Source organism: Hippopotamus amphibius, chromosome 4, assembly GCF_030028045.1.
Source record: "Hippopotamus amphibius kiboko isolate mHipAmp2 chromosome 4, mHipAmp2.hap2, whole genome shotgun sequence".
In the NCBI taxonomy this organism is placed as follows: Eukaryota; Metazoa; Chordata; class Mammalia; order Artiodactyla; family Hippopotamidae; genus Hippopotamus; species Hippopotamus amphibius.
In genome coordinates this window covers 632,438-659,520 of record NC_080189.1, presented here as the reverse complement: position 1 = coordinate 659,520, position 27,083 = coordinate 632,438, and the positions used below count along the sequence as shown (strand labels likewise).

The 27,083-nt window shown below is 57.6% G+C and overlaps 1 protein-coding gene across 1 annotated transcript in view; it reads right to left on the bottom strand.

Annotated features, from left to right (window-relative positions):
• The window catches only part of PTPRN2 (protein tyrosine phosphatase receptor type N2), a 641,085-nt gene that overhangs the window by 487,665 nt on the left and 126,337 nt on the right, over nt 1-27,083 (bottom strand). Inside the window, 1 exon segment of the mRNA XM_057732470.1 lies at nt 10,099-10,212. Coding sequence (XP_057588453.1) covers nt 10,099-10,212 — 114 coding nt within the window.

Here is a 27,083-nt window from a genome sequence, read left to right as displayed (position 1 = left end):
GGTAAATTCAAAAAAATTGAAATCGTATCAAGCATTTTCTCTGACCACAATGCCATGAGACTAGATGTCAATTACAGGAAAAAAACTGTAAAAAATTCAACCACATGGAGACTAAACAATATGCTATTAAACAACCAAGAAATCACTAAAGAAATCAAAGAGGAAATTAAAAAATACCTAGAAACAAAGGACAATGAAAACACAATGACCCAAAACTTATGGGACGCAGCAAAAGCAGTCCTAAGAGGGAAGTTTATAGCAATACAGTCCTACATCAAGAAACAAGAAAAATATCAAATAAACAACCTAACCTTACACCTAAAACAACTTGAGAAAGAAGAACAAAATAACCCCAAAGTGAGCAGAAGGAAAGAAATCATAAAGATCAGATCAGAAATAAATGAAAAAGAAATGAAGGAAACAATAGCAAAGATCAATAAAACTAAAAGCTGGTTCTATGAGAAGATAAACAAAATTGATAAACCGTTAGCTAAACTTATCAGGAAAAAAAGGGAGAAGATGCAAATCAACAGAATTAGAAATGAAAAAGCAGAAGTAACAACAGACACCACAGAAATACACAAGATCATGAGAGACTACTACAAACAACTATATGCCAATAAATTGGATAACCTGGAAGAAATGGATAAATTCTTAGAAAACTACAACCTTTCAAGACTGAACCAGGAAGAAATAGAACATATGAACAGACCAATCACAAGTATGGAAATTGAGACTTTGATTAAAAATCTCCCAACAAACAAAAGCCCAGGGCCAGATGGCTTCACAGGCAAATTCTATCAAACATTTAGAGAAGAGCTAACACCTGTCCTTCTCAAACTCTTCCAAAATATCGCAGAAGGAGGAACATGCCCAAACTCATTCTATGAGGCCACCATCACCCTGATACCAAAACCAGGCAAAGATGTCACAAAAAAAAGAAAATTACAGGCCAATATCACTGATGAATATAGATGCAAAAATCTTCAACAAAATACTAGCTAACAGAATCCAACAGCACATTAAAAAGATCATACACCATGGTCAAGTGGGGTTTATCCCCGGGATGCAAGGATTCTTCAATATACACAAGTCAATCAATGTGATACACCATATTAACAAATTGAAAGATTAAAACCATATGATAATCTCAACAGATGCAGAAAAAGCTTTTGACAAAATTCAACACCCATTTATGATAAAAACTCTCCAGAAAATGCACATAGAAGGAAATTACCTCAACATAATAAAAGCCATATATGACAAACCAACAGCCAACATCGTTCTAAATGGTGAAAAACTGAAAGCATTCCCTCTAAGGACAGGAGCAAGACAAGGGTTCCCACTCTCACCATTATTATTCAACATGATTTTGGAAGTGTTAGCCACGGCAATCAGAGAAGAAAAGGAAATAAGAGGAATCCAAATTGGAAAAGAAGAAGTAAAATTGTCACTCTTTGCAGATGACATGATATTATACATAGAAAACCCTAAAGATGCTACCAGAAAACTGCTAGCACTAATCGATGAATTTAGTAAAGTAGCAGCATACAAAATTAATACACAGAAAGCTCTTGCATTCCTATACACTAACAATGAAAGAGCAGAAAGAGAAATTAAGGAAACTCTTCCATTTACCACTGCAACAAAAAGAATAAAATACCTAGGAATAAATCTGCCTAAGGAGGCAAAAGACCTGTATGCAGAAAACTATAAGACACTGATGAAAGAAATCAAAGATGATACAAACAGATGGAGGGACATACCATGTTCTTGGATTGGAAGAATCAATATTGTGAAAATGACTATCTTACCCAAAGCAATTTACAGATTCAACACAATCCCTATCAAATTACCAATGGCATTTTTCACAGAACTAGAGCAAGAAATCTTACGATTTGTATGGAAACGCAAAAGACCCTAAATAGCCAAAGCAATCTTGAGAAGGAAAGATGGAGTTGGTGGAATCAGGCTTTCTGACTTCAAACTATACTATAAGGCCACAGTGATCAAGACAGTATGGTACTGGCACAAAAATAGAAAGGAAGATCAATGGAACAGAATAGAGAACTCAGAGATAAACCCAAGCACATATGGGCAGCTTATCTTTGACAAAGGAGGCAAGAAAATACAGTGGAAAAAAGACAGCCTCTTCAATAAGTGGTGCTGGGAAAATTGGACAGCAACATGTCAAAGAATGAAATTAGAACACTTCCTAACACCATACACACAAATAAACTCCAAATGGATTAAAGACCTACATGTAAGGCCAGACACTATAAAACTCCTAGAGGAAAACATAGGCAGAACATTCTATGACATACATCAAAGCAACATCCTCTTTGACCCACCTCCTAGAATCAGGGAAATAAAATCAAGAATAAACGAATGGGACCTCATGAAACTTAAAAGCTTTTGCACAGCAAAAGAAAACATAAACAAGACTAAAAGGCAACCCTCAGAATGGGAAAAAATAATTGCCTATGAAACAACAGACAAAGGATTAACCTCCAAAATATACAAGCAGCTCATGAAGCTTAATACCAAAAAAGCAAATAACCCAATCCACAAATGGGCAGAAGACCTAAATAGACATTTCTCCAAAGAAGACATACAGATGGCCAACAAACACATGAAAAGACGCTCAACATCACTAATCATCAGAGAAATGCAAGTCAAAGCCACAATGAGGTATCACCTCACACCAATCAGAATGGCCATCATCACAAAGTCTGGAAACAACAAATGTTGGAGAGGGTGTGGAGAAAAGGGAACTCTCCTGCACTGTTGGTGGGACTGTAAGTTGGTACAGCCACTATGGAAAACAATTTGGAGGTTCCTTAAAAAACTACAAATAGAACTACCATATGATCCAGTCATCCCACTCCCGGGCATATACCCAAAGAAAACCATAATCCCAAAAGAAACTTGTACCATAATGTTTATTGCAGCACTATTTACAATAGCCAGGACATGGAAGCAACCTAAATGCCCATCAACAAATGAATGGATACAGAAGATGTGGCATATATATACAATGGAATATTACTCAGCTATAAAAAGGGATGAGATGGAGCTATATGTCATCAGGTGGATAGAACTACAATCTGTCATACATAGTGAAGTAAGTCAGAAAGAGAAGGACAAATATTGTATGCTAACTAACATATATGGAATCTAAAAATGGTACTGATGAACTCAGTGACAAGAATAAGGATGCAGATACAGAGAATGGACTGGAGAACTCGAGGTATGGGAGGGGGGGGGGGATGAAGGGGAAACTGAGACGAAGTGAGAGAGTAGCACAGACATATATATACTACCAACTGTAAAATAGTCAGTGGGAAGTTGTATAACAAAGGGAGTCCAACTCGAGGATGGAAGATGCCTTAGAGGACTGGGGCCGTGCACCACAACTACTGAAGCCCGCATGTTCTAGGGCCTGTGTGCTGCAGCTACTGAAGCCCGAGCACCTAGAGCCTGTGCTCCGCAACAAGAGAAGCCACCACAATGAGAAGCCTGTGCACTGCAATGAAGCGTAGCCCCCGCTGGCCACAACTAGAGAAAGCCTGCACGCAGCAACAAAGAGCCCATGTAGCCAAAAAAAAAAAAAAAAAATGAATAGGAGTGTCTATACTAACATTAGATGCAATCAACTTTAAGATAAAAGGTGTTGCTAGAGACAAAGGGTCAATCTACCAAGAATGTATAATAATTATAAATATACAGGCACCCAACAACTGAGCTCCAACGTGCAGAAAGAAAAGCTGTCAGAATCAAAGGGAGGAACAGACAATAACAGTTGGAGGCTTCAACACTACACTTTCAATAGTAGATAGAACAGCTAAAGAAAAGATCAGCGCGAAAACCGAGGACTTGGACAACACTGAGAACCAGCCAGACCGCAGACACTCTAGAACACATCACACACACAGCAAAATACATATTCTTTTCAGAAGCACACGGAATGTTCTCAGAGAGAGACCGTATTTTAGGCCATAACCAAGTATAACGTTACTACACATGACCCACACATTCCACTCTGGTGTACCCAAAAGAATCGAAAACATATGTTGTTACAAAACCGTGTGCTGCGTATCCAAGACAATATTATGCATGATGGCCAGAAACAGAACAATTCAAACGTCCACCAACTGAGAAGTGGATAAACGAAATGCGGTATATCCAGGCAGCAGGGTGTTATTCACCTTCAGAAGGACCAGCGTGTGACACAAGCTGCAGGATGAACACAGCTTGAAAACATGAGGCCAAGGGAGAGAGAGCCAGACGCAGAGGCCACGTCTGTATGAACCCATTTATATGAAACGTGCGAAGTAAGCAAATCCACTACGAGAGACCCGCAGGCCCCCCACGGACAGGAGCCGCTCTGACACGGAGGGTGACCCCCCAGCAGCCACGTCCTGGGTGGTCTGCCCCCCGCCCCGCCTGCAGAAACTGCCCCCGTCCCCCTGCCTGGCGTCTAGTCCGCGTCCGCCTCCGCCGCCCGCGCGTGCCGCCCCGGGCCAGGCAGGATGCTGGGCCCCGAGATCCTCACAGAGACTCCAGTTCAGAGACGATGCCCCTTCGCGCCCCTGAGGCTGCGCGAGGCTGCAGCGCTCCCCGTGGGAGGGGCCGGCGGGACCAGACCCCCGCCTCGCCTCCCCCCGTGCCCCTGAGCCCATGGACCGCCGCCTGCCGGCCTCGTGGGCCTGTTTAACCCCGAGCTCTGGAGCTCGCATTGTTACCTGGGAAGTTCCTGGTTCACAGAAGTGCCTTTCACAGAATCGGCCTGGACGTGGAGAAGTCAGAGCACCCCAGGTGGAGGACCCTCACCACCTCCGTCTCCCCTCCGCTTGCCGTCCACTCCTGGGGCCCTCGGCCGTGTTTCTGCCAGGCGTGACCGTCCAGCTGGATGTCACGGAGTCCTGTGAAGGCCAGTGTCCACTTTGTGCCCGGGGCCCGTCCCCACAGCGGGACCCCCCGGAGCGCGGGCCGGTGGCCTCAACTGGACCCCAGCGAGATGGCGTGGCCCCGGTCTCCCAGGGCACGGGGCACGTGTCCCCACAGGAGCCGACAGGTGAGGGAGTGCCGGTCACTGGAGCCCAAGGAGCCGCCCAGCGGGACCAACGCTCCGCCCGACGGACCAGCCGGGAGCCGCCCGCAGGCGCCCACACGGCGGCCGCCCCCATGTCTGGCCACCTCTCAGCCCGCGTGGCTCTCCTGCGTTCTGTTCCGTATCACTGGGGGATTTCTCCTCATTCTTTTCTAAGGAAATATGACATTGTGTTAGATTTTTAATTTTTGTTTTTGTTTTTTGCTTTTGTCATACAGTTCAACACATCAGGAGATTCCTGCAGGAAATACATCCATAGTTGTTTTTATGACAGCAAATTACGTGCCAATGAGTGACATTTACATGGGCTTGTCAGAAGACGTGAAATGTACTTTTAAAAAATTTAATACATGAGAGAACAATGTGTCCTCCCGGGAAACGACGCTGCCTGCGGGAGACAAGAATAGTAAATAAAAAGTGCAAGTCTTGTGTCCCTTGATGTATGTATTTATGTCGAAACAGAAAGCTGCACAATTAAACCCCGTCTTCCCTTCCTTCTTCAAGCGCGAGGCCGTGCGAGCCGCCGTCTGTCCTGAGAGCAGCCCCGCATCTCTGAGGAGGGGCCTCGTGGCGGCCGAGCCGTGGGCACGCGCGCGCCTCTGCCTCAGCCACGGCGCAGGGGCCGCCACATGGCAGGGAGGTTGGATCCTGCCGTCTCCCGCGCGAGAGGGTGGAAACGGGACGCCACCCACCCCCTTTACGAAGAGCAGCCCGGACTCCCAGGCGCCGGACTCTCCAGTTGGATGAGTTTCCCCAAGAACCGTCACGACACTGCTGGAGAGCTGCAGACCTGACCTCCAGAGACGGACCCTCACACCCACGGACCACGGGCAGTTTGGAGGGGGGTCTACCCCTACGGCCCGGGGCCGCCACCTCCAGCGTGCTGGCCGGTGCGGGGGTGGGGGCGGGGAGAGGCAGAGGAGGGGTCCCAGCCACCAGCCCTGGCGGGGAGAGGCGGGGGAGGCGGCAGCGTTAGCCGGGGAGGGGCCTGGGGTGGAACACAGCATCACGTTCAGAAAGTGCTGGAACGTGAAGTTCAGGACAGCACCGACGTCCCCGTGATGCTTTCTTCAACCTCGCCTAGGAAACCATACGTCACGCCTACCCCTGCCGGCTTACCAGGGCGAGTCCTCCGCGGCCGCCAAGACGGAGGAAGGGCGGCGCCGCCAGCCACCCACTGACCGGGGGCACCGCCTGGGCCTGCCCGGTCCCTCGGACGTGCCCTCTGGCGGCCCGGCAGCAAACAGCCACCGCAGCAGAAGCCAAGACGCCACCCCCAACCAGGCCCCCAGGCCCCACAGAACGCCTCCAGCTTCCGTGGGAGCGCCACCCGCTCAGGCCCGCCGGTGGGGGTTAACTTAAACACGGGGTGTCCCGGGAGGGGCCCCGGCGTCCCGGGGACGGGACGGGTGTCCCGGGGAGGGGCCGAGTCAGGCTCAGGGAGGACGCGGAGGCGGCTCCAGGCCCGGACGGTCCTCCCCGCCCGTCCCCTCGCGCCGTGGTCGCGGGGACCCTGCAGACGGGCTCCTGCGGGCTGTCGGCAAGGTGACCTGCGCCATCGCTGCCGTCACCACTGTTCTAAGGGAAGAGCGGGGACGTACCCTCATCCCTCAGGAAATACTTGCTTTCCCGGCACGTGAGCTGATGCACGGAGCTAACCAACCCCGCGGACGCCTGGCAGTCATTCCACTGGTGGGTATGGTGTGTGCAACAGCCACGTACACTGGAAACAGAGTATCAAATAAATAATATTTAACACTTGGAAATATTTACATGTATAACATGGTTTAAAATATTTTACTTGATGTCATCACGGGACCGTCACAGCAGCCGTGTTTGATCGTCGCCGTTCACCAGAGGAAGAAATTGCACCTCGCGGAGGTTTACTAGCTCCTCTCCCCGCCACACCCGCTGCCAGGAGACAGGCAGGCAGTTAACGACAAAACTAAACGTGCCCTCACCGTAAGATCCAGCCATAACCCTCCTTGGTATTTGCCCGAAGGAGCCGAAAACTCGTGTCCACACAAAACCCTGCACACGGACGTTTACACCAGCTCTACCCATAGCTGCCAGCACTTGGGGGCAACCACGATGTCGTTCAGAGGCCAGCTGACAAACACACCGGTCCATCCCGACAGTGGACTGTTATCCAGCGCCAAAAAGAAACGCGCTACCAAGCCATAAAAAGTCATGGAAGAAACGCCAAGGATGTTGCTAAGTGAGAGAAGCCAATCTGAAAAGGTTACCGACTGTGTGACCCCAGCCGTAGGACGTTCTGGAAGAGGCAGTTAAAGGATGAGCGGCTGCCAAGGATTGGCGGGACGGGGGGTGGAGAGGCGTGGTTAGGGCGGTGAAACTACTCTACGCAGTCACACGCTGGCGGCTGCACCACCGTGCACGTCTGGCAACACCTGCAGAGTGCACTAAGCAGAAAGGTCACCCTCGTGCACGCTGCGCATGTCCGTTGGTAACGATGGGTCAACACTGACGCCAGGCAGTTGTGGATAACAGAGGGATAACGGAGAAAACCTTCTCGGGGGTGCGAGGCAGGTACGTGCAAACTCTCTACTCCTGCTCAGCCTTTCTGTAAATCTGAAACTGCTTGAAACAACGAAATCTATTCATGTAAAACCGTATTTTCCTCTGTGTTTTGCCTCCTCCATGAAGTGCTCTCTGTATGTCTCAAACTCCCTCCGAAATGAACTCACAGTCTGACCCCGTGTGACTGAGCCGCGAAGCGCACTGGACCCCAGCTTCACAGCCTTTGGGCGCAGCGCTCGGACCGGGCGCTGGGACCGGGATGGGGGCAGGGGGCACATGGTGACCAAGCCGGGACACGGATCCCGCACACCCGCCCCGCCGGCAGAAGCACCCCTTCCTCTCCTGAGAACCTGCAGTGCCCCCGGGGGGCGGCCTCGTCGGCCCTGTTGACCCTCTGCCTCTCCGTGCCTCTCGACCCGCATCCGGACGGCAGTCCCGCAGGCCCAAGGGGGAGGCACGGCCTCGAAGACGCGGCAGCACTGCGTATGTTGCCGATGCGTAGCAACAGAAACCCACGTGGGGATGGACCTTCGGGATGCGAGGTCAGGGCGGGATGAACAGAAACTGGACCAGGCCGCGTCTATCGCTAGGGGCCCCTGTGCACAGGTTCCCCGGCCAGCGGCTCCAGCAGGCTCCCCCGCTGGCTGACATAAGTAGGGACACAAGGTCTACATGAAGTGAAGTGGAAACACCAGAGCTCCCTCGCTCCGTCACAGAGGCACGTGTCCAAAGGCTTAGAGAGATCAGCACAGTAGACCTGCCAGTGACCCAGGAGGGTCCAGAGGGCAGAGAAAGATGTTGATGGGTCCCAGCATCCTTGAAGGGTGCGTGGTGACACCCCCGTGTGTCCGGAGCTCACAGGGAGTGGCTTCCATCCATCTGGACCCAAGTGCACCAGGGTGACGAGGCCTTGGGAGGCAGGGGCCGAGGGGGGGCACTTAGTGCCAAAGAGCAGGGGGTGTGGCCACCACAGAGCGCTGAACAGAGGAGAGTGGCCCATGGGGACCTCGGCATCGGCTAGCTGCTGGCTGGACGAGATGGGCCTTCCACCAGCATCCCGGGGTCTGCACCGCAGGAACGTTCTACATCTGCCGAATCACCAAGACAGTCACAGTCCTCCTCCAGTCTGCACACTCGGAAATTCCATCTCACAGGCCAGAGCCCCTTGACTGACGGGGCGGGGGCGTGGGAGGCAGGCCCCCCGGAGGAAAGACGGCTACACAAGCCGAATGCTCATCCTGTTCATCTTTCCCAGCCTCCAGAGGGACCTGCGGCCTCGCACCAGGGCAGCTGTGCCCTGAGGAAAAGGACATCAGCAGACTCTCCAGTGACCACTGGACCCTGGCTCTCAACGACACTCATACCAGAACCCCCAAAACATCACAGGGGTCCACCAGGCACACGGGGGCTCACGGGGCAGGTGATCAAACCCGTCCTGTGGACAGTCCCCGGCTCTGCAAGGCACCCCCTCGGCGGCTGCCAGAATCGCCGCCCCGGTCCCCCGACCTGTGGAGGGAGGGCTATCACGGCGGCAAAGGCGCTCCACGTGCCTTCACTTACGCGTGCCACACGCCACAACTTCCACTCACAAGATCATAGAGCCAAAGCAACATCCCATTCCTTCCACCAAGGAAGCCTGACGACCCCCTCCTCCCCCCGCCAGCACCCGTCTGCAGACGGCCGCGCGGGTCCCGGCGGACGGCTGTGAGCTCCCCGCAGGCACCCACGTGGGGCCCGACCCCTGCCGCCGTCACCACGTGGCTTCTCTGCTGGAGCAAAAGGGCACGGCACCTGCTCCCCGCCGGCAGGAGCGGTCATCCCCAGCCAGGCCACCATCACCTGTCAGCGCTCCCGCCCTCGGGGTCAGCTGGGGCTCAGGGGCCCTGATCACCTTTCCTCTCACGGGACTCATGCGGGGGACATGGGGACACTGAGGACACTGTGGGCAGGATGCTGCCACGGTCCCACTTCTGCCGGTGAGACGCCTGCGCTCGGGGGGTCTGCGGCGTACACGAGCCTGGGGAGCCACGGTTGGTGAATCACGGCGCAGACCCTCAGAGCTCATCCTCTCCGGCCCGCTCCTGGCCTCCGTCACGACTGCACACGTGACCGTGTGCCACGGAGGAGCCAGGCGGCTAGGCTCGGACACTAGGGGCGGCGTTTTGACGGCGCGGCCATTTCGTAGTGACACACGCGTGCGGCCACCCCTCCACCCTCACTGACCCGCGGCACCGGCCACGGCCGCCAGGACAGCCTCGGACCAGGAGGAGCCCAGGCCGCCAGCCCCCCGCCCATCGCACACCGGTGACTCGCCTTCTGCTAACTCCTCACTACCTAAGAGGCCGAGGGTCTTTCAGAAGCAGCAGCACGTCTGCTGAGCACTTGGGGCCGTAGCGGCCGCCAGCCCACGCGCCAGGACGTGGAGGGGGCCCAGGCCCGCGTACCTGTGCGGGACAGCCTCTGCAGGGTGGCTGTCAGGTGCTGCAGGACCCCTGGCGACACTTCATAGCGGTGCATGTCTATCGCCGGAAACTCCTGACACCGTCCAAACACTCCATCTGTGACAAAGGGGAGGGAGAGAAGAAAGAGCAGGTGAGAGGGAGACGACAGATAGCCAGACAGCCCTGGCCGTTCCCGCGGTGAGGCCCCGAAGAGCTGCCAGGATCAGCAGCACTTGGAAAGTAACATTTGTTCAAATAAAAAGCAGGGCATCACGAAAACCACAGATGCAGAGGTTGAGTCCAGTGCAGCTTCGGGTTTTAGGCTATTTTCCAGCCCTCCCTCCCCAACCCCTGCCTTTTCGTCATTTTCCACCTGAGACGTTCACACTTTTGATGTGAAGCTCTGCTTCTGACTGTCCAGTGACCAAGAAGTCAAGAGCATTCAGGGCCGGTTTTCCAGATGAGGATCAGGACACTCAGGAACGTAAGTACTGGTCTGCAGGAGGTGCTGGCGGTGGGGGCCACGGAGCCCCGGCGGGGCTGGCTTGCGGGGGGCCTCCCGAGAATGCAGTGAAGAACGGGGGCTCCAGGAGCAGTGAGATATTAATGGGGACCCATTTATCCCGCTCTGTCCCATCTGTCTGAAATGACAGACTCTGCTCAACAACATCTTTTCAAACTGCACCTTCTAATTAATTTAGCCCCTAATTAGTCCTTATTCGGGCGAATTGTTCACTTTGAGCCAAGCTTCCTGTGGGGGGTTCAAACATTCAAATCACCGCCTCGGGGACAAAAGGCTACTTCAGGGCCCGGGGCCTCACACGGGGCGGCACCTGCAACCCAGGCCAGGCGCAGGGGAAGGCGCTCCCGTTGTTCACAACAGTTTCATTGCCGCATGTAGCTGCAGAGAGCCTTTCAGATGCAACCAGCTTAATTAGCAGACGCACATTCGCCCAGCGCCAGGCTGATCAGTAATTGCTGGTCGGATATTACACGTGTGCTCAAGAAAGCCCCGCGAGAGCAGCAGAAAATCATCTGAAGTATTGCATCAGCTCCTGGGTTTCTGGGGGCCTCTGCGAAGCACAGAGGATGCAGGGGGCCACCTGCCGGGCGGCACGGGGAGCAGGTGGACGGGGCAGGACGACGGCCACGCGACGATTCCAACCTTCGGCCTCCTCCACGCGCCGGGCCCCGGGGCGCTGCCCCGCCATCTGAGAGCCCCTGGGATTAACCCAGCTGCCAAGAGGGATCCGGGGACAGCTGTCTCCAAGGGAGGGTCTCCTCCCCACCGCCACCCCGTGCAAGACGGACGGTCTGCTCAGCTGGAACACAGACGATAAGTGTCCCTGCTCTTTGACTTTGTTTTGTGCAAAGAATCCCAGGGCAGTGGGTGGTGCGTTGTGAGGACGAGGGGAGAAACGTGAGAACTCTGCAGAGTGTACCTGGAACTTTCATTTCACTTTTCACACGGAAATATCTTGAAAACAGGGAATGGAAGGAGCCTTAAGGTGGTCCAACCCAACATTTTAAAGATGAGAAAAGCAGGGCTGGAATGTGGGGAGGGTCAGTGGCAGAGCCGGAGGCAGAGAAATCAGGTCCGTGTGAGTGACCAGCACAGGGTAACCTGCTTCCAGGGAGGCACCTGAGGCCCACCTCGCCCAGGAGACACCCCATCACCCAGGTCGGCACAGAGGAAGACGGACACAGTTCCTACCTATTTTGGAACATTCCAAGTAAATTATTTCCCTTCTGAAGTATAATGGCATCATTCTTTACGTTTGGTTTGTGGTGTACAATGTGGTAAATATGTTCTAAGAAAAATGTTAATTAGGTTTTCTTGAAACCTTTCTTTGAAACATATATTTAGACTATCTATAACATAATACATAATACTGTTTGTGCTTTTAGAATTAATTTTAGCTAATAATTTGTTGGAATTGTCTGAAAGCTGACCACGGATTCTCTTTGCTCCTAGACTATAGCCATGCTGATGAGGTAGAGACACTGTCCCCAATGGATTTTTTCAGTTAATAAACCTATTTTTCAGAGCAGCGTCGGGTTCACAGCAAAACTAAGAAGGTACGCAGATTTCCCACAAGCCTCCTGCCCCCACGCACACACAGCCTCCCCGTTACCAGCAATCCCATCAAATAGTGCATGTGTTACCACTGAGGGACCTACGCGGACACGTCAGTATCCTACGGAAGCCACAGCTGACCTTAGGGCTCAGCCTTGGGGTTGCACTTCTGTGGGCTTGAGCAAAGGTATAACGACGTGGATCTACCAGCCCAGGATCACACGGGTACGCTCACTGCCCTGAAAGTCCTCGGTGCCCCCTCTGCTCACCCGTCCCTCCTCCCTCGCCCTGGCCACCACGGATGTTTTTCACTGTCTCCATAAGTTTGCCTTTTCCAGAGCGTCACGTGGTTGGAATCACACCGTGCGTAGCCTTTTCAGGTTGGCTTCTTTCACTAAGTGAAACTTAGGCACTTAAGGTTCCCCCAGTCTTTTCGAGGCGTGACGGCTCATTTCCTACTGACACCGAACGATACTCCAGTGTCTGGAGGCACCACAGGGTATTTACCCGTTCACCTGCCAGAGGACACCTTGGTAACTTCCAAGCGTGGGCGGTCACGGATAAAGCTGCTGGAAACACCCACGTGCAGGTTCTGCGTGGACATGTCTTCAGCTCCTTCGGGTAAGTGCCAAGATCGCTGGAGCCTGTGGCGAGGGCGTGTTTGGTTCTATAGTCAGCCAGCAAGCTTCCGTCTGAAGTGGCAGTCCCATCGTGCCCCACCCCCCAGCCACGAGCGGGGCTCCCGCGGCCCCGCAGCCTCGCCTGCAGGCGGCGTGGTCGTGTCCGGGTCCGGGCTGTTCCAGCAGCTGTGCCGGCTCTCGCTGTCTAGGTCTCACCCGGGGCATGTTGCAACAACGTAACCCATCTTTGTCGTCATATTTAAAGGACACCACGGTATCTGTGCGTGTGTGTGCACGTGCGCGCATGTCTACATATGTGTGTGTTCATGCACGTGTGTGTATGTGCCCACGTGTATGTGGGCGTGTGTATAAGCACGTGTATATGTGTGTGTGCATACGTCTACTTCCATGTGTGTACGTGCTTATTCGTGTCTACTGTGTGTTTGTGCGTGTAACGTGTGCATGTGTGTCCACGTGCACATATGTACACACACAGCCTCTAACGTGTGTTCACCTGAGAACAAGGAGGCTGCTCGTCCAACCTCTAGATTCATCCCGGAAACAGATGTTTCCAACACTCTGTCCCAGAAACCTGGTTCCCTCTCTTTGTCCTCAATGAACACCTTCACTGCTTTCTTCTCTGCTTCCGCTGGAGGACGGCGTACACGCTCGCATCAGCGCAGCTCTGAGCACGTCTCGACGCGTGTCCACGGCGCGTGTGTGAGGCTCCTTCCCGCGCTGATGCGTGGACGCCTCCCCACCACACCGCCCTGCGCTGCCCCCGACCCCCGGACACAGCCCTGCTCTAACGCCCCACTGGACAAACAGGCAGGACAGCCACGGGACGCGCACCTGCGGCAAAGGCTCTGCTCTCCCGGGCTTCCAGCTCACGTGGCAGATGGCCACACAGCATGAACCACACGCAAATTATTCACCTCTAACTGTGACGCGGCCACACTGGACAGGCTACGAGGACGGCACCAAGAAGGCGCCCCAGCCCCTCCCACAGGCAGAGGCCCCCAGAGCAGTGGCACCTACGGAACGGGGTGGCCCACGCGGGGCTGGCGGGGACACGCAGGCTGGGGAGCAGGACTGTGGAGGGAGGACGGCGCCCGACACTGGGCTCTGGGACCTGGAGGGACAGAGCTCCAGGCTGCAACGAGCCGGCAGGTGAGGCAGACACGCGGGCGTGGGGTGCTGCAGGGTGTGCAGGGCCTTGCGGGGGGGGGGGCACCGGCTGCCAGGAGCCACGGGCTGAAGGGAGCTGCCGGCGCAGAGGGGGTGGGTCAGCGAGGGCGGGGCGGTAGCGATGGAAGACCTGGACAGATCTGCAGCCTTTCCAGAGGAGAGCCCGCAGGACACCGGTGCCGCCCAGCCTCGGGGCGGCCCCACCCATGTCTGTGGCCCAGAGAGGTTCTGGGGTCGAGGGGATCTTCTGGGAGGCGGCCCGCAGCACGTGGTTCTCCAAAGCAGTGACAAAGCTGTCTCGAGGCCGGCTGGCAGCTGTGGGGAGACAGCGGCATCCTTCTGACAGCCGCCGGCCCCAAGCACTGCCCACGGGCCCCCCGGGGGGTGAGGCTGCATCCTTCCAGGGGAACGTCGCCTCCCAGACCTCCGTGGGACGTGCCCACAGCAACCACAGATGCAGGCATGGACTTAAAATCCCCAGACTTGGTGACCTCAGCGGGATTCTGAGGCTGTCCGCGCCTGCCCCCTTTCTTCTGCACGGCAGAAGACCGGACCCCCACTGCCTCCGGGGCCCAGAGAGTGGATGAGTCTAAAGATAGGAAGGGGGGGACGTTCAAGGCCCTGAGAAAGCGGATGGCCGCCTCCCAGCCAACCAAGCGCCACTGCCCAGGAGCTCCGAGGAGCAAAGCTCTGTTTAGAGACACGGATTATCAGTCACCTAGAACTGGGAGCTGACGTCTTCTACTGGAAAGGGAAAACAGTGACAATTGTTTTGCTGGATTTTTGGAAGCGTGTGGAAAAAAGGCATTTTTTTTTTCTGCTCATCTGTTTCAACCAGCACTGCTCGGAGCACGGGCCCCACAGCGTTCATGTTCACTCACAGATGTCACTGTCCCCTCAACACTGACGCAGGCCTGTCCCAGGCCCTCCTGCGGGACCAGCTTTCCAGACTCACGTTCCGCTGAGGACGTGGGGGCTGTGCGTGGTCCCCGGCCCCACACCACATGCCTGTGCACAGATACACATATGCACGCACACACTCACACGATCCCCCATGCACACACGTGCACGCGCGTCTCCCTGTCGACAAGACCCCCTCAGCCCCACAACCCGTGGGCGGCAACGCACGCCTCTGGCCCAGGAGCGCCCGCGCTCCCGAAGGCAGGCGTCACGGCTCCCGCCTCGGAGACCTCCCAGGCCTGACCCTGTGCTCCGCAGCCGCTGTGCGGTAAATAAACACCTGCGTCTGATTAACCAGCGTTTTTCCATTTGCCTGGAATAAAACTGAGATGCCCACAGAAATGTATAACACCACTGGCCAGAACCCTAATTTGCTGGAATCTCATGTAGATGTAGAAGTCTCCAACTCCCGGCAGTGACCCGGCTGGATTAAGGACCGAATAACTGAGACAAAACAGAGGGGTCATGGTGAGGACAGCAAAGGAAGGGTGGGTGTCCCCGCACCTTCTCAGCCAGCGCCACGCCTCCTCCCCTCTGAGACTCTCAGGCTCACGTGCGGCTTTGCCCCAGCACATCCATTCCCCGCCTCACACGTGGAGAAGGTGGTCCTAGTGGACCTCCGCTCGGGGCAGGGACGCACGGAGATGCTGAGCCTTCACCCTCAAGACGCTGTGTCTTTCAGGGGCTGCTGAGCGCTGGGCGTCTTGGAGGACGGCCCAGAACCACGAGGTCAGACCAGCGGGCAGCCGCGGGCTCGGCCAAGTCTGTTGGGGCTCCCCTGAGACAACCGCTGTTGCTACGTGGCCCTTCGGTGGTGTGCCTCGGGCGTGCATTAAAGGACCCTCTACGAAAAAAGCCTATGGAAGCTAACTGCACACCGGCCGAGAACGGCCACCCCCGGCGTCACCAGCATCTCCATCCTGAGACCCACGGGAGGAGCCCCCAGACCCCGCGCCGGGATGGGCCGCCCCCACCTTCCAGGGTCCTCTGCGCCTGGGCCACCGGGCACCTCCTGTCAGGTGACGGCCGTTCTCGGTGGTGCAGGCCCCCCGGTACCGCTCATCTCAGAGGAGTGACCGTTTCCTTTGCTCCCCTAACATGCCATCCTCTTTTCTCCTTTCCTAAGGTCTTTGCCTGTTTTTGTGATATGTCTTTTTTGCATCTCTTATCTCTTTGAGAAGAGATCACAGGACAGGAGATTACTAACGATGATGCCATCACTTAGCCTAGATTTTGAAAGCGGGCCAGTCAGCTGAGGGCATGTTTACGAAGTATCGCCACGCACACAGCTGCGCGGTCATCGTGTGCATGGTTTATTCACGTAAATAACACACGTGTGCACATGTGCTGCCTTGGTTCCCTGGGAACCTCAGAATGCACGTTCTTGATTGTGGAGCGAGAAGAGGTAGACAGCAAAGATGCCGCGGTTATAAAGCCTGAAAGTGAGGGTGCGCCAGAGGAGGCTTGAAAACAGTCACGGGCGGCGGGAGAGAGAGCATGGACCGGCCGAGCCCGAGTCCCCGCGAGGGCGGCACGGGCAGCGCGCACGGGCAGCGCCCACCAGCGCGGGGGCCAGCCTGGCGCCCCCCACCCCCAGTCACAGGCAGGGCCTCCGGGGGCTGTGTGCAGCGGGCGCCACGCTCCGCCCGTGCACCCTGCCGGGGACCAGCTGCGGGCGGCAGGGCTCCGCGGGCAGCCGCTCCGGGGCCCCGGGGCGGGTGGGCGCAGGCGAGGCCGCGGGGCCTGCGGACCTGAGGCCGGCGGGGAACGGCGGGCGCCGGCGGCCTGTCCGCCCTCGCGGGGCTGCGGGTCCCGCTCGGGGAGACCGGCTCCTCGTCGCCCCGCCGCCCGGCCGCGCCCCCAGCCCCGGGAGGGGCAGGCGGGGCGGCGAGACCCGCACACGCCTGTGCGCACGCGCCAAGCACACGCACGCCAGCTTACACGCTCGCGGCGGAATGCCCACACGCTCGCGCGTGCACAGCACACCCCCGTGCGCACGGTCCCCCCGGCTCTGCGCACGCGCGCTCGCGCACTCGCACACGGGGCGGGGCCGCGCGGAGCCGTCCCGCGCCGACCCCCGAGCCGTGTCCCGGGGCGCTGACCCAGCCTCGCCCCGGGCCCGCGCTCGCGCAGCCCCGAGCCCCGCCGTCTCCGCACGGCTCCATCTGGGCCGGCCCCGGCCCGCGGGGGCTCAGCCGCTCGGGCGAGGGTGCTGTCCCGCCCTCCGGAGTGAAGGCGCCCTCGCGGCCTGCGGGCCGGCTGTCCCCGCAGAGGAAGCGCCGCGCCCAGGCCACCCCGAGGGGCCCCGCAGAGCCCGTGCCCGCCCGGTCAGCGCCGAGCCCTCCAGCCGTGAATCCGCCCCCGGGCAGGCACACGCCCCTCACCCCCGGAGAAGCACAGCCAGCGGGCTGCGGCCCCCTGCCCGTCTGCAGGCCCCCAGCCAGGCCAGCCGCCGCCCCCCCTGCAGACGGCTGCCTGCACCCCGCTCGCAGGCCGGCCTGGGGACCTCCGGCCTCCAGGGTCCCGCTGGGCCAGGCTGGACCACCCTCTCGTTCTTTCCTGAGTCCCCTCCTGGGGCCCCTCAGGACCCAGGCTTCCCCCCCCCCCCCCAGCGGTGGGAGCCGCCCTGCAGGGAAGCCTGGGCCTCCCCACCGAGTCACCGCAGAGGAAGGAACGGGTGCTCCCTCAGGGCCCCGGGGGCGCAGCAGCAAGGAAAAAGCCCTCCCCGGACATTTTTGGAGAAGGAAAAAGTAACAGCGGCCTAGAATCACTACCCTGTTGAAAAGACCTCTCCACAGAGGAGGAAAAACTTTTCTTTGAGCTGATAAAACATCCTCCACATACGTTTCTTCAGCGAACTACAAAATTGTCTCCATTCTTGGGGAACACAGTTCCAGGCTCCTGCGATGGGCAGGGTGTGCGCGGCGAGGCTGGGGACCGCCAGAGGCCTGAACTCTCGGGAGCCGCCCGCGGGCCTCGGGCCCCCGGGCTCAGGAGAGGGAGGTACCCCACCCTTCTGTGAACGGCAGGCAGCCACCTCCCCACCCCCCAGAGGGGAATGGGGTCCCGGCAGGTAAACCTGGTAACGAGCCCCAGGCCAGGGGCCGGGCTGGGGATCAGGCCCCCCGCGCGGGGACCGTGTGAAAACAGCAAGAGCAGAGCCTGCGCGCGTCCGAGCGCTTCCCTGAGCGTTTCGTGGGAAATGACTTGCCGTGTCCCAGCCACGCTCCCAGGAACGTGCTGCACACGGGCCCCGTCCGCCCGCGCCACACAGAGGGTCGGGGGTCACCCGACGTCACCGCCGCAGCTCCCGCCGTGACGCCTGCAGGTCCAGCCCGAGGCCTCCACTCGGCCCCCTTCACTTTCTGGCCTCAGCATCCCGAGCTCAAGCCTCCCTTCAGGACCTGGTCCCAGTTTTTCACATAGAAAATGACGTCATCATCGTCACGCTGCAGTGAGGGAGTGTCCTGTCCTCTAAAGTCCCCGTGGTCCCCTGTAGGTCAACTCTCAAAATAAGAGTGAATGTTTACCGATGGTTGCGGCGTGCCAGGCCCATTCTGACACACTCGACCTGGTTCACCCTATGACAATGCTCAGTGGTCTACGCGATCAAGGTCCCCTTTCACTGTCGGGAAAACTAGGGCCCAGAGAGGTTGAGCGACTTGCCGCAGGTCACACAGGAAGCGGCAGGCTGGCTCCAGCATCCCCACACTTTATTACAGTCACACCATCTCTCTCGTGTGGCTGTGACCGAGAGCCCCGGCCAGGGCGTGGGGAGCAAGACCAGCTGTTCCAGACTCGAGCAGCTTTGTGGTTGCCTGAGCCCACCTCCAGGAGGGCAGGAGAGAGAAGGCCGCCCAGCGCATGGCTCCGGTACCGGGGGCACCCGCGACAGCTCTCCCTGGACTCTGCACCTCGGCCGAGTCACCCACGGCCACAGGCAGCGTGCGCGGCCCTCCTGGAGGCCGTTCCCCGGCCCTGCATGCGGCCGTCCTAGAGGCAGAGCCTCCCACTAGGGATGACGTGATGGGCTGACACGAGCGAGGGCGGCTCCCTGCGAAAACTACCGAGACGTGAGGTTACGGAGGCAGCCGGGCTTCCCCGATAAAACAGGGACCCACAGGCCAGTGCTGCCCCCGTCCACGGTCAGCGCACGGTCAGCCCACGCTGCCCTGGCGCTCCCTGCTCAGCTCGAGGCTGAGGGCTGGATGAGGCCGGCACGCCCTCCCTGCTCAGCTGCCTCCACGTTTCCCAAAGAAGCAAAGTACCAGTTGTCACCATGACTCATGGACGCACTCGGCGCCTGAGAAAGCGGAGAACCACAAGGCACCTGAATTTTAAAAAACGAGCAACCTAGGTAAAGGACCAAGACAAATGCGACTTCTCTTTAAAAAGCAAACAACCTGCAAAACGAGTCTCTGGATAATTTGCCGGGGGTGCAGAGGGGTGCAGCCGCCACGGAACGCAGGGGAGTGCCCCCAAAAGTTACATACAAAATCACCACACCACCCAGCAAGCCCAGGTCTGGGCGGCTCCCGGAACGCAGCCCGGGAGGCAGAGGCCTGGGAGAGCCTCCAGGCAGACGAGGCACCTCTGGACGCCGGCTCCCCACCCTCCTCCCGCGAGGCCCTGGGACAGAGACGCCCGTCACCCCCCGGTGTGAACCGTGCAACCGCGTTCTGAGGCAATCAGGTCCCATCAGAACCGGCTTCCAGGACCCACAGGGATCCCACTAAGCAAAACCAAAACTAACTTTGGGGGACCCAGGGGCGCGGCGGGAGAGGGCAGAGCCAGCACCCCGGTGGGTGTCGTGGCCACCGGGGCCCTGCCGCCCCCTCCCCCCGTGGCTGCCCCAGCCAGCCCGCCCCCACGGGCAAGGCCGTCCACGAGGACGGGGCGCTTTCCTCAGCAGCGGTTCAGACTCTGGCCGCCGCGCAGAGCGCTGAGGAGGGAGTGCACGGGCCCCAGGACCCGAGCGCCCTTCTCCGTGGCCCCTCCCCACCCCCGCGCCCCGCCGGTCCACGCGGCGCTGTCCCCGGCCGCCACCTGGCAGTGATCACAGAGAACGGACGGGTCTGGCCTGTGCATCGCCGCCCACGCCCGGCTGCAGCGTGACTTCTTAGTGACCTGTGACCCCTGAGGACACAGTGTCTGGGGCCCCGGCGCAGAACGTCTGGGCCCCAGAGCTGGGCAGGGAGGGGCTGGCGTCGGGGTCCTGGGAACAGCACTGATTGGCCAAAGCGAGTCACACCCACCTGCGCCTCCGCGGCCTAGCCCTTCCTGCAAAGAAAACCCAGCTCAGCAGGAGGCTTCAGTCGCGGGAAGGGGAACGTCCGGTGGGAGGAGTAACAGATCCCCGATTGGAGGCGTGAACCTTCCAGAGCCCCCCCGCCCCGGTGCAGCAGCTGTGCCTGGCGTCCCTCTGCTCCGGAACCGCCGGACCCGGCCTGGCCGCCTGCCGGCCGCTCCGCACAGCAGCAGAGTCTCCAAACCGCGGTCCGCATGCCACAGCACACCTTGTGATTCCAGAATAATCAGGGTGTTTTTTAAACCAGAGTGGAAGAAAACAGCAGCGTGCAGTTCATTCAGACCCTTTCGTCTTACAGACGGGAAGGCTGAGGTCCTGAGGGGTCCTGGGTGCCGCCTGCGGCTGCCACCCTCACTCCCGGCCCTGGTCTGGTGCTTCGGCGCATGGCTTTCCGTCAGCAGGTGACGAGAGAGTAGACTTTACGGTCGGGGTAGAAGGACGACACACGCTCGGGGCTGCGTCCTAAAAGGACCCTGGTCGGGCGGCTTGCCCCTGCCGGGCAGGGTGCTGAGCTGCAGCCCTGCTCACGTCAGGCCTGCACGCCTGCGTCTGCCTCTCGCCTGCACACCCGCGCTCCTGGGTGCTGCCAACCGCGGGGCGACGACAGCGGGACCCAGGCTCCCGTCCCAGCTCCTGCTGTGCAGCCCCGGCGCCTCATGTCACTTCTCTGTGCCTCAGTTCCTAAAACACAACAGCTGAATCAGATATCTCCTAAGAGCCATGCTGGTTCGAGTGCTCTGGGCTTGCTTGGAAGCCCCGGGGCCCTGGTGGGCCTCTGCGCTCTGGCTGTTCTGAGAGCAGGAACTGCCCACATCCACCCCTTCTGCGAGGCCAGGCCCCCCAGCCCCTGCTCCTCCCTGCACTGGGCCCGTCTGTCCACCTGCAACCAAAGAACTGAATGGAGGCGGCCGCCACAGCGACTCACCCGTGCGGGGCTGCCCTCCAGCAGCTGGAGGCCATCTGGGCCCGAGAGCGCCCAGCGGGCAGAGGATCCTCTGGTCCCCAAAGCACCGGGCTTTGCAGGGCCGCTTGGCTGCGTCCACCATCCGGGGTCCACCACCTGGATGCCACAGGGGCTGCTGTCCTCACAGGTGGCCAGAGAGCAAAATCCAGAGGACTCCAGGCGGAGAGGAGAAGGCCACACCGGTGGCCCCTGAGACGGGGGAGGAAAAAGCCAGCTCCCTGGGGAGGCAAGCTCGGCTGCCCAGCTGCCAGGACCCAGCGCTGACTGGCCTCCAGGGGCCCCATTCCCAGGACTGAGGTCCCAGCCATTGAGCCTCAGGCCCAGCCTTTTTTCTCTGGTGGAGAATTTTTTCACACTCGTTCACACACGCACACCAGCGCCCGTGTCCTCGTGGCTCAGTCTCCGTGGTGGCTCAAGAAGTTATTACAACCCTCACTGCGGGGACACAAGAGAGCGACTGTAAAAGGTGGTCCTTCCAAGCCTCAGGGCAATGGAGCCGGTTTGACTGCTGAAAGGTTGACAACCCCCTCCTTGGACTCTGAGCCACTCGTCCCTCCCTGTGTCACCTCATACGGGAACGTTCATATTTTTTAGAGGAAAGAACCCAGCTTATTGCTTTCCCCCTTTCCTCCCACATGCCAGGGCCTCCAGGCAAAGGTCAGGCTCCGAGCAGCAGCCTGCGGGCGGAGGGCAGCCGTCTCTCCCGCTGCTCCTGGGCTCGGGTTCCTCGTTCCAGCCTCAGGCGCACCTGCTCTCACTACACTCTGGCTGCTTCCTTACTTGAGTTGTGGCCGCGGCTGCTGTTGTCAGAGGAAAGCAGAAGGTACTCAAACGTCGTAACGGTAAACTCCCAGCTGAACAGCGACCAGGATCCTCGCACCGGCCGCGCTGAGCTGGGCGGGGACCGAGGCCGCCGCTCCGCGGGCGAACAGGAAGCCTGACTCTGAACGCGCACCAGCCGCGCCCGGGAGAAAACGCAGAGCCGGGGACGGAGCTTGCGGCCTCTCTGAGGAGCCAGGTGTGTGGACAAGTGATAACGTTATAAAAAAAAGTGGAAGTACGATTTCTAGCAGCCAAATTGACTTCACGTTTTCTGTGGGGAAATCAGACGGACTGGCCCGGGGAGGGAACGTTCGTGTAGACCGACTGAAACACATCACGGTCACCCGCAAAACTGCTGCTGGGAAGCGGGCAGCACCTTCGGGAGTCCAGCCTGGAGGAGGCCGGAGGGCTGTGTGGCTTTCGCCCTACGCTGAGCCTCTCTGGTCGTCAGGGGTTTGGGGTTTGAATTTTGTTGGTTTGCTTCGGAAAATAACAGAGGAGAACCAAATGATCTGAACCTCTCTCCCAATTCTAAAATCCCACGGTCTTTTACAAACAGCCAGAAAACAAGAGGCAAGATTCAGGAGTAGAGGAGAGGAGAGGGGACGCGGGGCTCGTGCGCGGGCAGGCGGCTCCCAGACGCCGGCCGGGTCTCATCTACACTAAAGGGCGCCTCCTGGAAGAAAGACGATTAAGATGAAGGAGCAAAAACCAAACCACGGCTGCGCCCCGGGTGCAGGTCTCGGCTGCCAGCCCGCCCTGTCCCCACCGGGGCTGCTTCTGCACACCGGCCAGGCTTCCGGAATGTCCGCGGCGTTTTCTGTTGTCTTCTTGGGGGCGACAGGACCAACCAGCCAGCCAGCCCCAGCTCCAGGCCCCTGGAGGCCAGGCTCCTCCGGGCAGAGGGACCCCCCAAGGCCGGCTCAAGGGCGCTCCATTTCCGGAGCTCAGATCCCACCCAAACCTCTGCTGTCTGTCGTGGGCGCGCAGAGACGCAGCGGGAAGCAAGGCCCGGCAGCTCATCTCCCATCAGCAGCCCTCCCTCTGCTCCAGCCTGTTGCCGGGTAACGAGGCCGCTGCTCTTATCGGCCCGGAACGTTCCATTGACCATTCAGAGGAGAACAGAAAGGCCTGGCACCAAGGGCTGCGAGCAGCACTGAAGGAAAAGGGCTCGTTATGTGGGTACGCGGATGGACCGTTAGCCCTCGTCCTGCCTGGAGGGTGACAGTCACTCAGAAACAGCCATCCGCCCCCCGCCTCCCCACCCACTCCTATTCCACCTACGGAAGAGGGTCTTGGCCCCTCCAGAGAGAGGCGGGGGGGGGGGAGGGGACGTGTCCATCACCGGGTTTATCCTCAGGACCCCCTACCTCTGCTTTCTTCTCTCTGCCCCTCCCCCTTTCTCCCCCTCCCTCTCCCTCCCCCTCCCCCCTCACAGAAGGAAGGCAGCTCCTCAGAATGGAAGGTGCCACCTGCTCAGTCACCCACATACGTGCCTGCGATCCAGGGGGCCCGGCCAAGCCCCCCGCAGGCCGACCACACCCCCAGTCCTGAGTCTGGGACCCGGCGGGGCCCAGGCCCGGCACGAGCCTCAGGAGGACACCGCAGCCAAGGTCCATCCACCAAGACCCTCGCCCCACCTCGCTCCCAGCTGTGTCATCACGTCGGGGGAGGAGGAACGCCAGGACCAAGTTCCTGGGGAGGCGCAGGCAAGGCCACGGCTCTGGGTGAGGGTGGCTCCGTGGCCACCAGCCTCCCCTCCTGGGAGCCCAGGGGAGAAGCCCCCAGGCCAGAGCCCCGCCTCAGGCTCCCACCCTCTGGTGCGCCCAGCTCTCTGCGGACGGCCGTGCACGTGTGGGTGTGCCTGTCCCCAGCCCCCACTAGGCCGCCAGGACTCAGGGAACGTGTTAGGGTGCCTCCTGGAGGCGACCCTCACCCTCACCCTGACCCTGACCCTAACTCTAACCCTGACCTTGACCCTCACCCTGACCCTGACCCTGACACTAACCCTGACCCTCACCCTGACCCTCACCCTGACCTTCCCGGTGTCTCAGGTGCAGGGTTGGGAGCTCCATGGCCCTCGTCTCTGCTCCCTCAGCCTCGCTCACCGACCAAGCTGTGGACACCTTCTGTCCCGGAGGCCCCACCCCTGTTCCCCGCACCCTCCCAACAGTCCCAGGACGCTGTCCACATCCCGGGGCCCAGGCTGCGTGGCTGGAAATCGGCTCACCACTCCCCCGGGACCCAGTCTCCTGGCCCCTCGACCCCTGCATCGCCCACGCTCCCTGGTGTGCAGGGAGCCCTGCGGTCCGGAACCCTCCTTCACCCACCTGTGCCCTGGCCATAGGGAAGGTGGGTCTACCCACCAGAGTGCTTGGCCCTTGGAAACTGCTTAGTGATAATAATGTACCAAAGTCTAAAGCAGGGGCTTGAAGACATATGTGCACGTCCATGTTCACAGCAGCCAGGAAGCAACGCAAGTGTCCACCGAGGGCTAAACAGATACAATGTGGTCCATCCATGGTTCAGCCTGAAACAGGAAAGGAATCCTGACACCTGCTGCACGTGGATGAACCTGAGGACGCGATGCTGAGCGAGCTTAGCCCCTCGCAAAAGGACAGCTGCTGTGTGATCCCACGTACGTGAGCACCTGCAGTGATCCAGTTCATACAGACAGAAAGTAGAGGGTGGGGGTGGGTCCCAGGGTGGCGGGTCCCACCCAGCAGCTGGGGGCAGGACGGGGGGAATCGTGTTGAACGGGGACAGAGTTTCAGTTTGGGAAGATGAGAAAGTTCTGGAGGTGGTGGTGGTGTTGAGGGCTGCACAACAGGGAGAATGTACTAGATGCCACGGAATTGTGGCCCCAAAAGGTTAAGATAAATGGTAAGTTGAATGTCATGCATATTTTACTACATTTTTTTTTGGCATTGCAGTGCTACTTACAACAGTCAGGACATGGAGACAACCTAAATGTCCATCCACAGAGGAATGGATGAAGGAGATGTGGCACATGTATACAATGGAACATTATGCAGCCATAAAAAAGGACAAAATAATGCCATTTGCAGCAACATGGATGGACCTAGAGATTGTTGTACGGAGTGAAGGACGTGAGACACAGAAAGACAAATATATGATGTCACTTACATGTGGAATCTAAAAGAAAGGGTACAAATGAACTTATTTACAAACCAGAAGCAGAGTCGGGAATGTAGGAAACAAACACGGTTACCAGGGGATGGGGGGGGATAAACTGGGAGCCAGCGACTGACACACACACACCAACATATGTAAAAGAGATAACCGAGAAGGACCTGCTATACAGCACAGGGAAATCTACTCAGGACTCTGTGATGCTCTATAAGGGGAGAGTATCCTAAAAAAAACAAAGAGTAGATACATGTATATCTATCACTGATTAACTTTGCTGTACACCTGAAACTAACACAACATTGTAAGCCCAGTTTTTCTTTGTAAATTTAATTTACAGACAGCCTAATATATGCATCATATTGCTTTTCATTATTTAATTCTTTTTTTAAAAAATAAATTTATTTATTTATTGGCTGTGTTGTGTCTTTTTTGCTGCACGCGGGCTTTCTCTAGTGGCGGAGAGTGGGGGCTACTCTTCATTGCGGTGTGCAGGCTTCTCATTGCAGTGGCTTCTCTTGTGGAGCACAGGCTCTAGGCGTGCGGGCTTCAGTAGTTGTGGCACTTGGGCTCAACAGTTGTGGCTCTCGGTCTCCAGAGCGCAGGCTCAATACTTGTGGCGCACGGGCTTAGCTGCTCTGTGGCACGTGGTATCTTCCCAGACCAGGGAACGAACCCGCGTTCCCTGTATTGGCAGGCGGATTCTTAACCACTGTGCCACCAGGCAAGCCCTCCTTATTTAATTCTTTAAGATAAAGTTCTTCCCATTCAGTTTCTAAAATAAAGGTGATGCCCTTCACAAGTCAAGGGTGCTCCCTCGGCCCCTCAGTGGTACACCCTAAGACATTGCTGTTTCACCCCCCGGGCCCCTTGGTGGTGGGATCAGGGACCAGCAGATATAGATGCCCGTGGACCATTCCGGGCGGGTTCATCTCTCGCCCTGAACTCCAACTCTGCGAACGCCTTGCGGGTCCCAGACGGACGGCCAACGGGAACTGGGCAGGCGGGGGCTGGGCGGGTGGGGGGGGGGGCTATTACATTTTTTAAAGGGCAATAAAAAAACTTGGCAAACGAACGGGAAACCGAACGGGAGAGAGAAGCTCCCCACTTGGAGGAGGGTGACGGCAGACAGGCCTGCAGACTCATGGGCTGCGAATTCGAGACACCACGAAGCGACCGTCCGAGAGCTGCCCAGAGATCAGGAAAAAGCATCATGGTTCCCCGAGGCCCCACAATTCAGAACCCCACGGGCCAAAGCCGTCCATGTGTGGGTCAGATCGCATCATCAGAGCCCAGGGCCTCCTGAGAGACAACCAGATCCAGCGGAAGAGCCCGTGATTGACCCTGAAATTGTCTTGGTTTTGATTTGAACAATATCAGCTCCTGGGGGATGGGTTTTTTGGGGGTTTCTTGAGATTTTTTTTTTATGTGGACCATTTTTAAATTTTTTATTGAATTTGTTACAATATTGCTTCTGTTTTATGTCTTGGTTTTTTGGCCACGAGGCATGTGGGACCTTAGCTCCCCAACCAGGTATCAAACCCACACCCCGGCATCGGAAGGCGAAGTCTTAACCACTGGATGGCCAGGGACGTCCCAGGTGAGTTTTTTAAAACAGTGAACTTACAAAAACAACTTCATCTGGTTTCCTGTTGGCAAAGAGATCTCAGGTGAGGCTGACAGCCGGTCCAGCCCCTCCCAGACCCCAGACGGACTCCTGATGAAGAGCCAGCCGGACCCAGGAGCCTCCTCCACACAAGGTCAAGGACAGTCTCCATCCTCACATGGCCTTCACAGGTTTTCATCAAAAGGACCAATTTCAGCAACTCTCTACATCGTTTTCTCAAAGACTAAAACATAATAGTTCCTGTAAACCAGCATGGACCGTCCCTAATTACT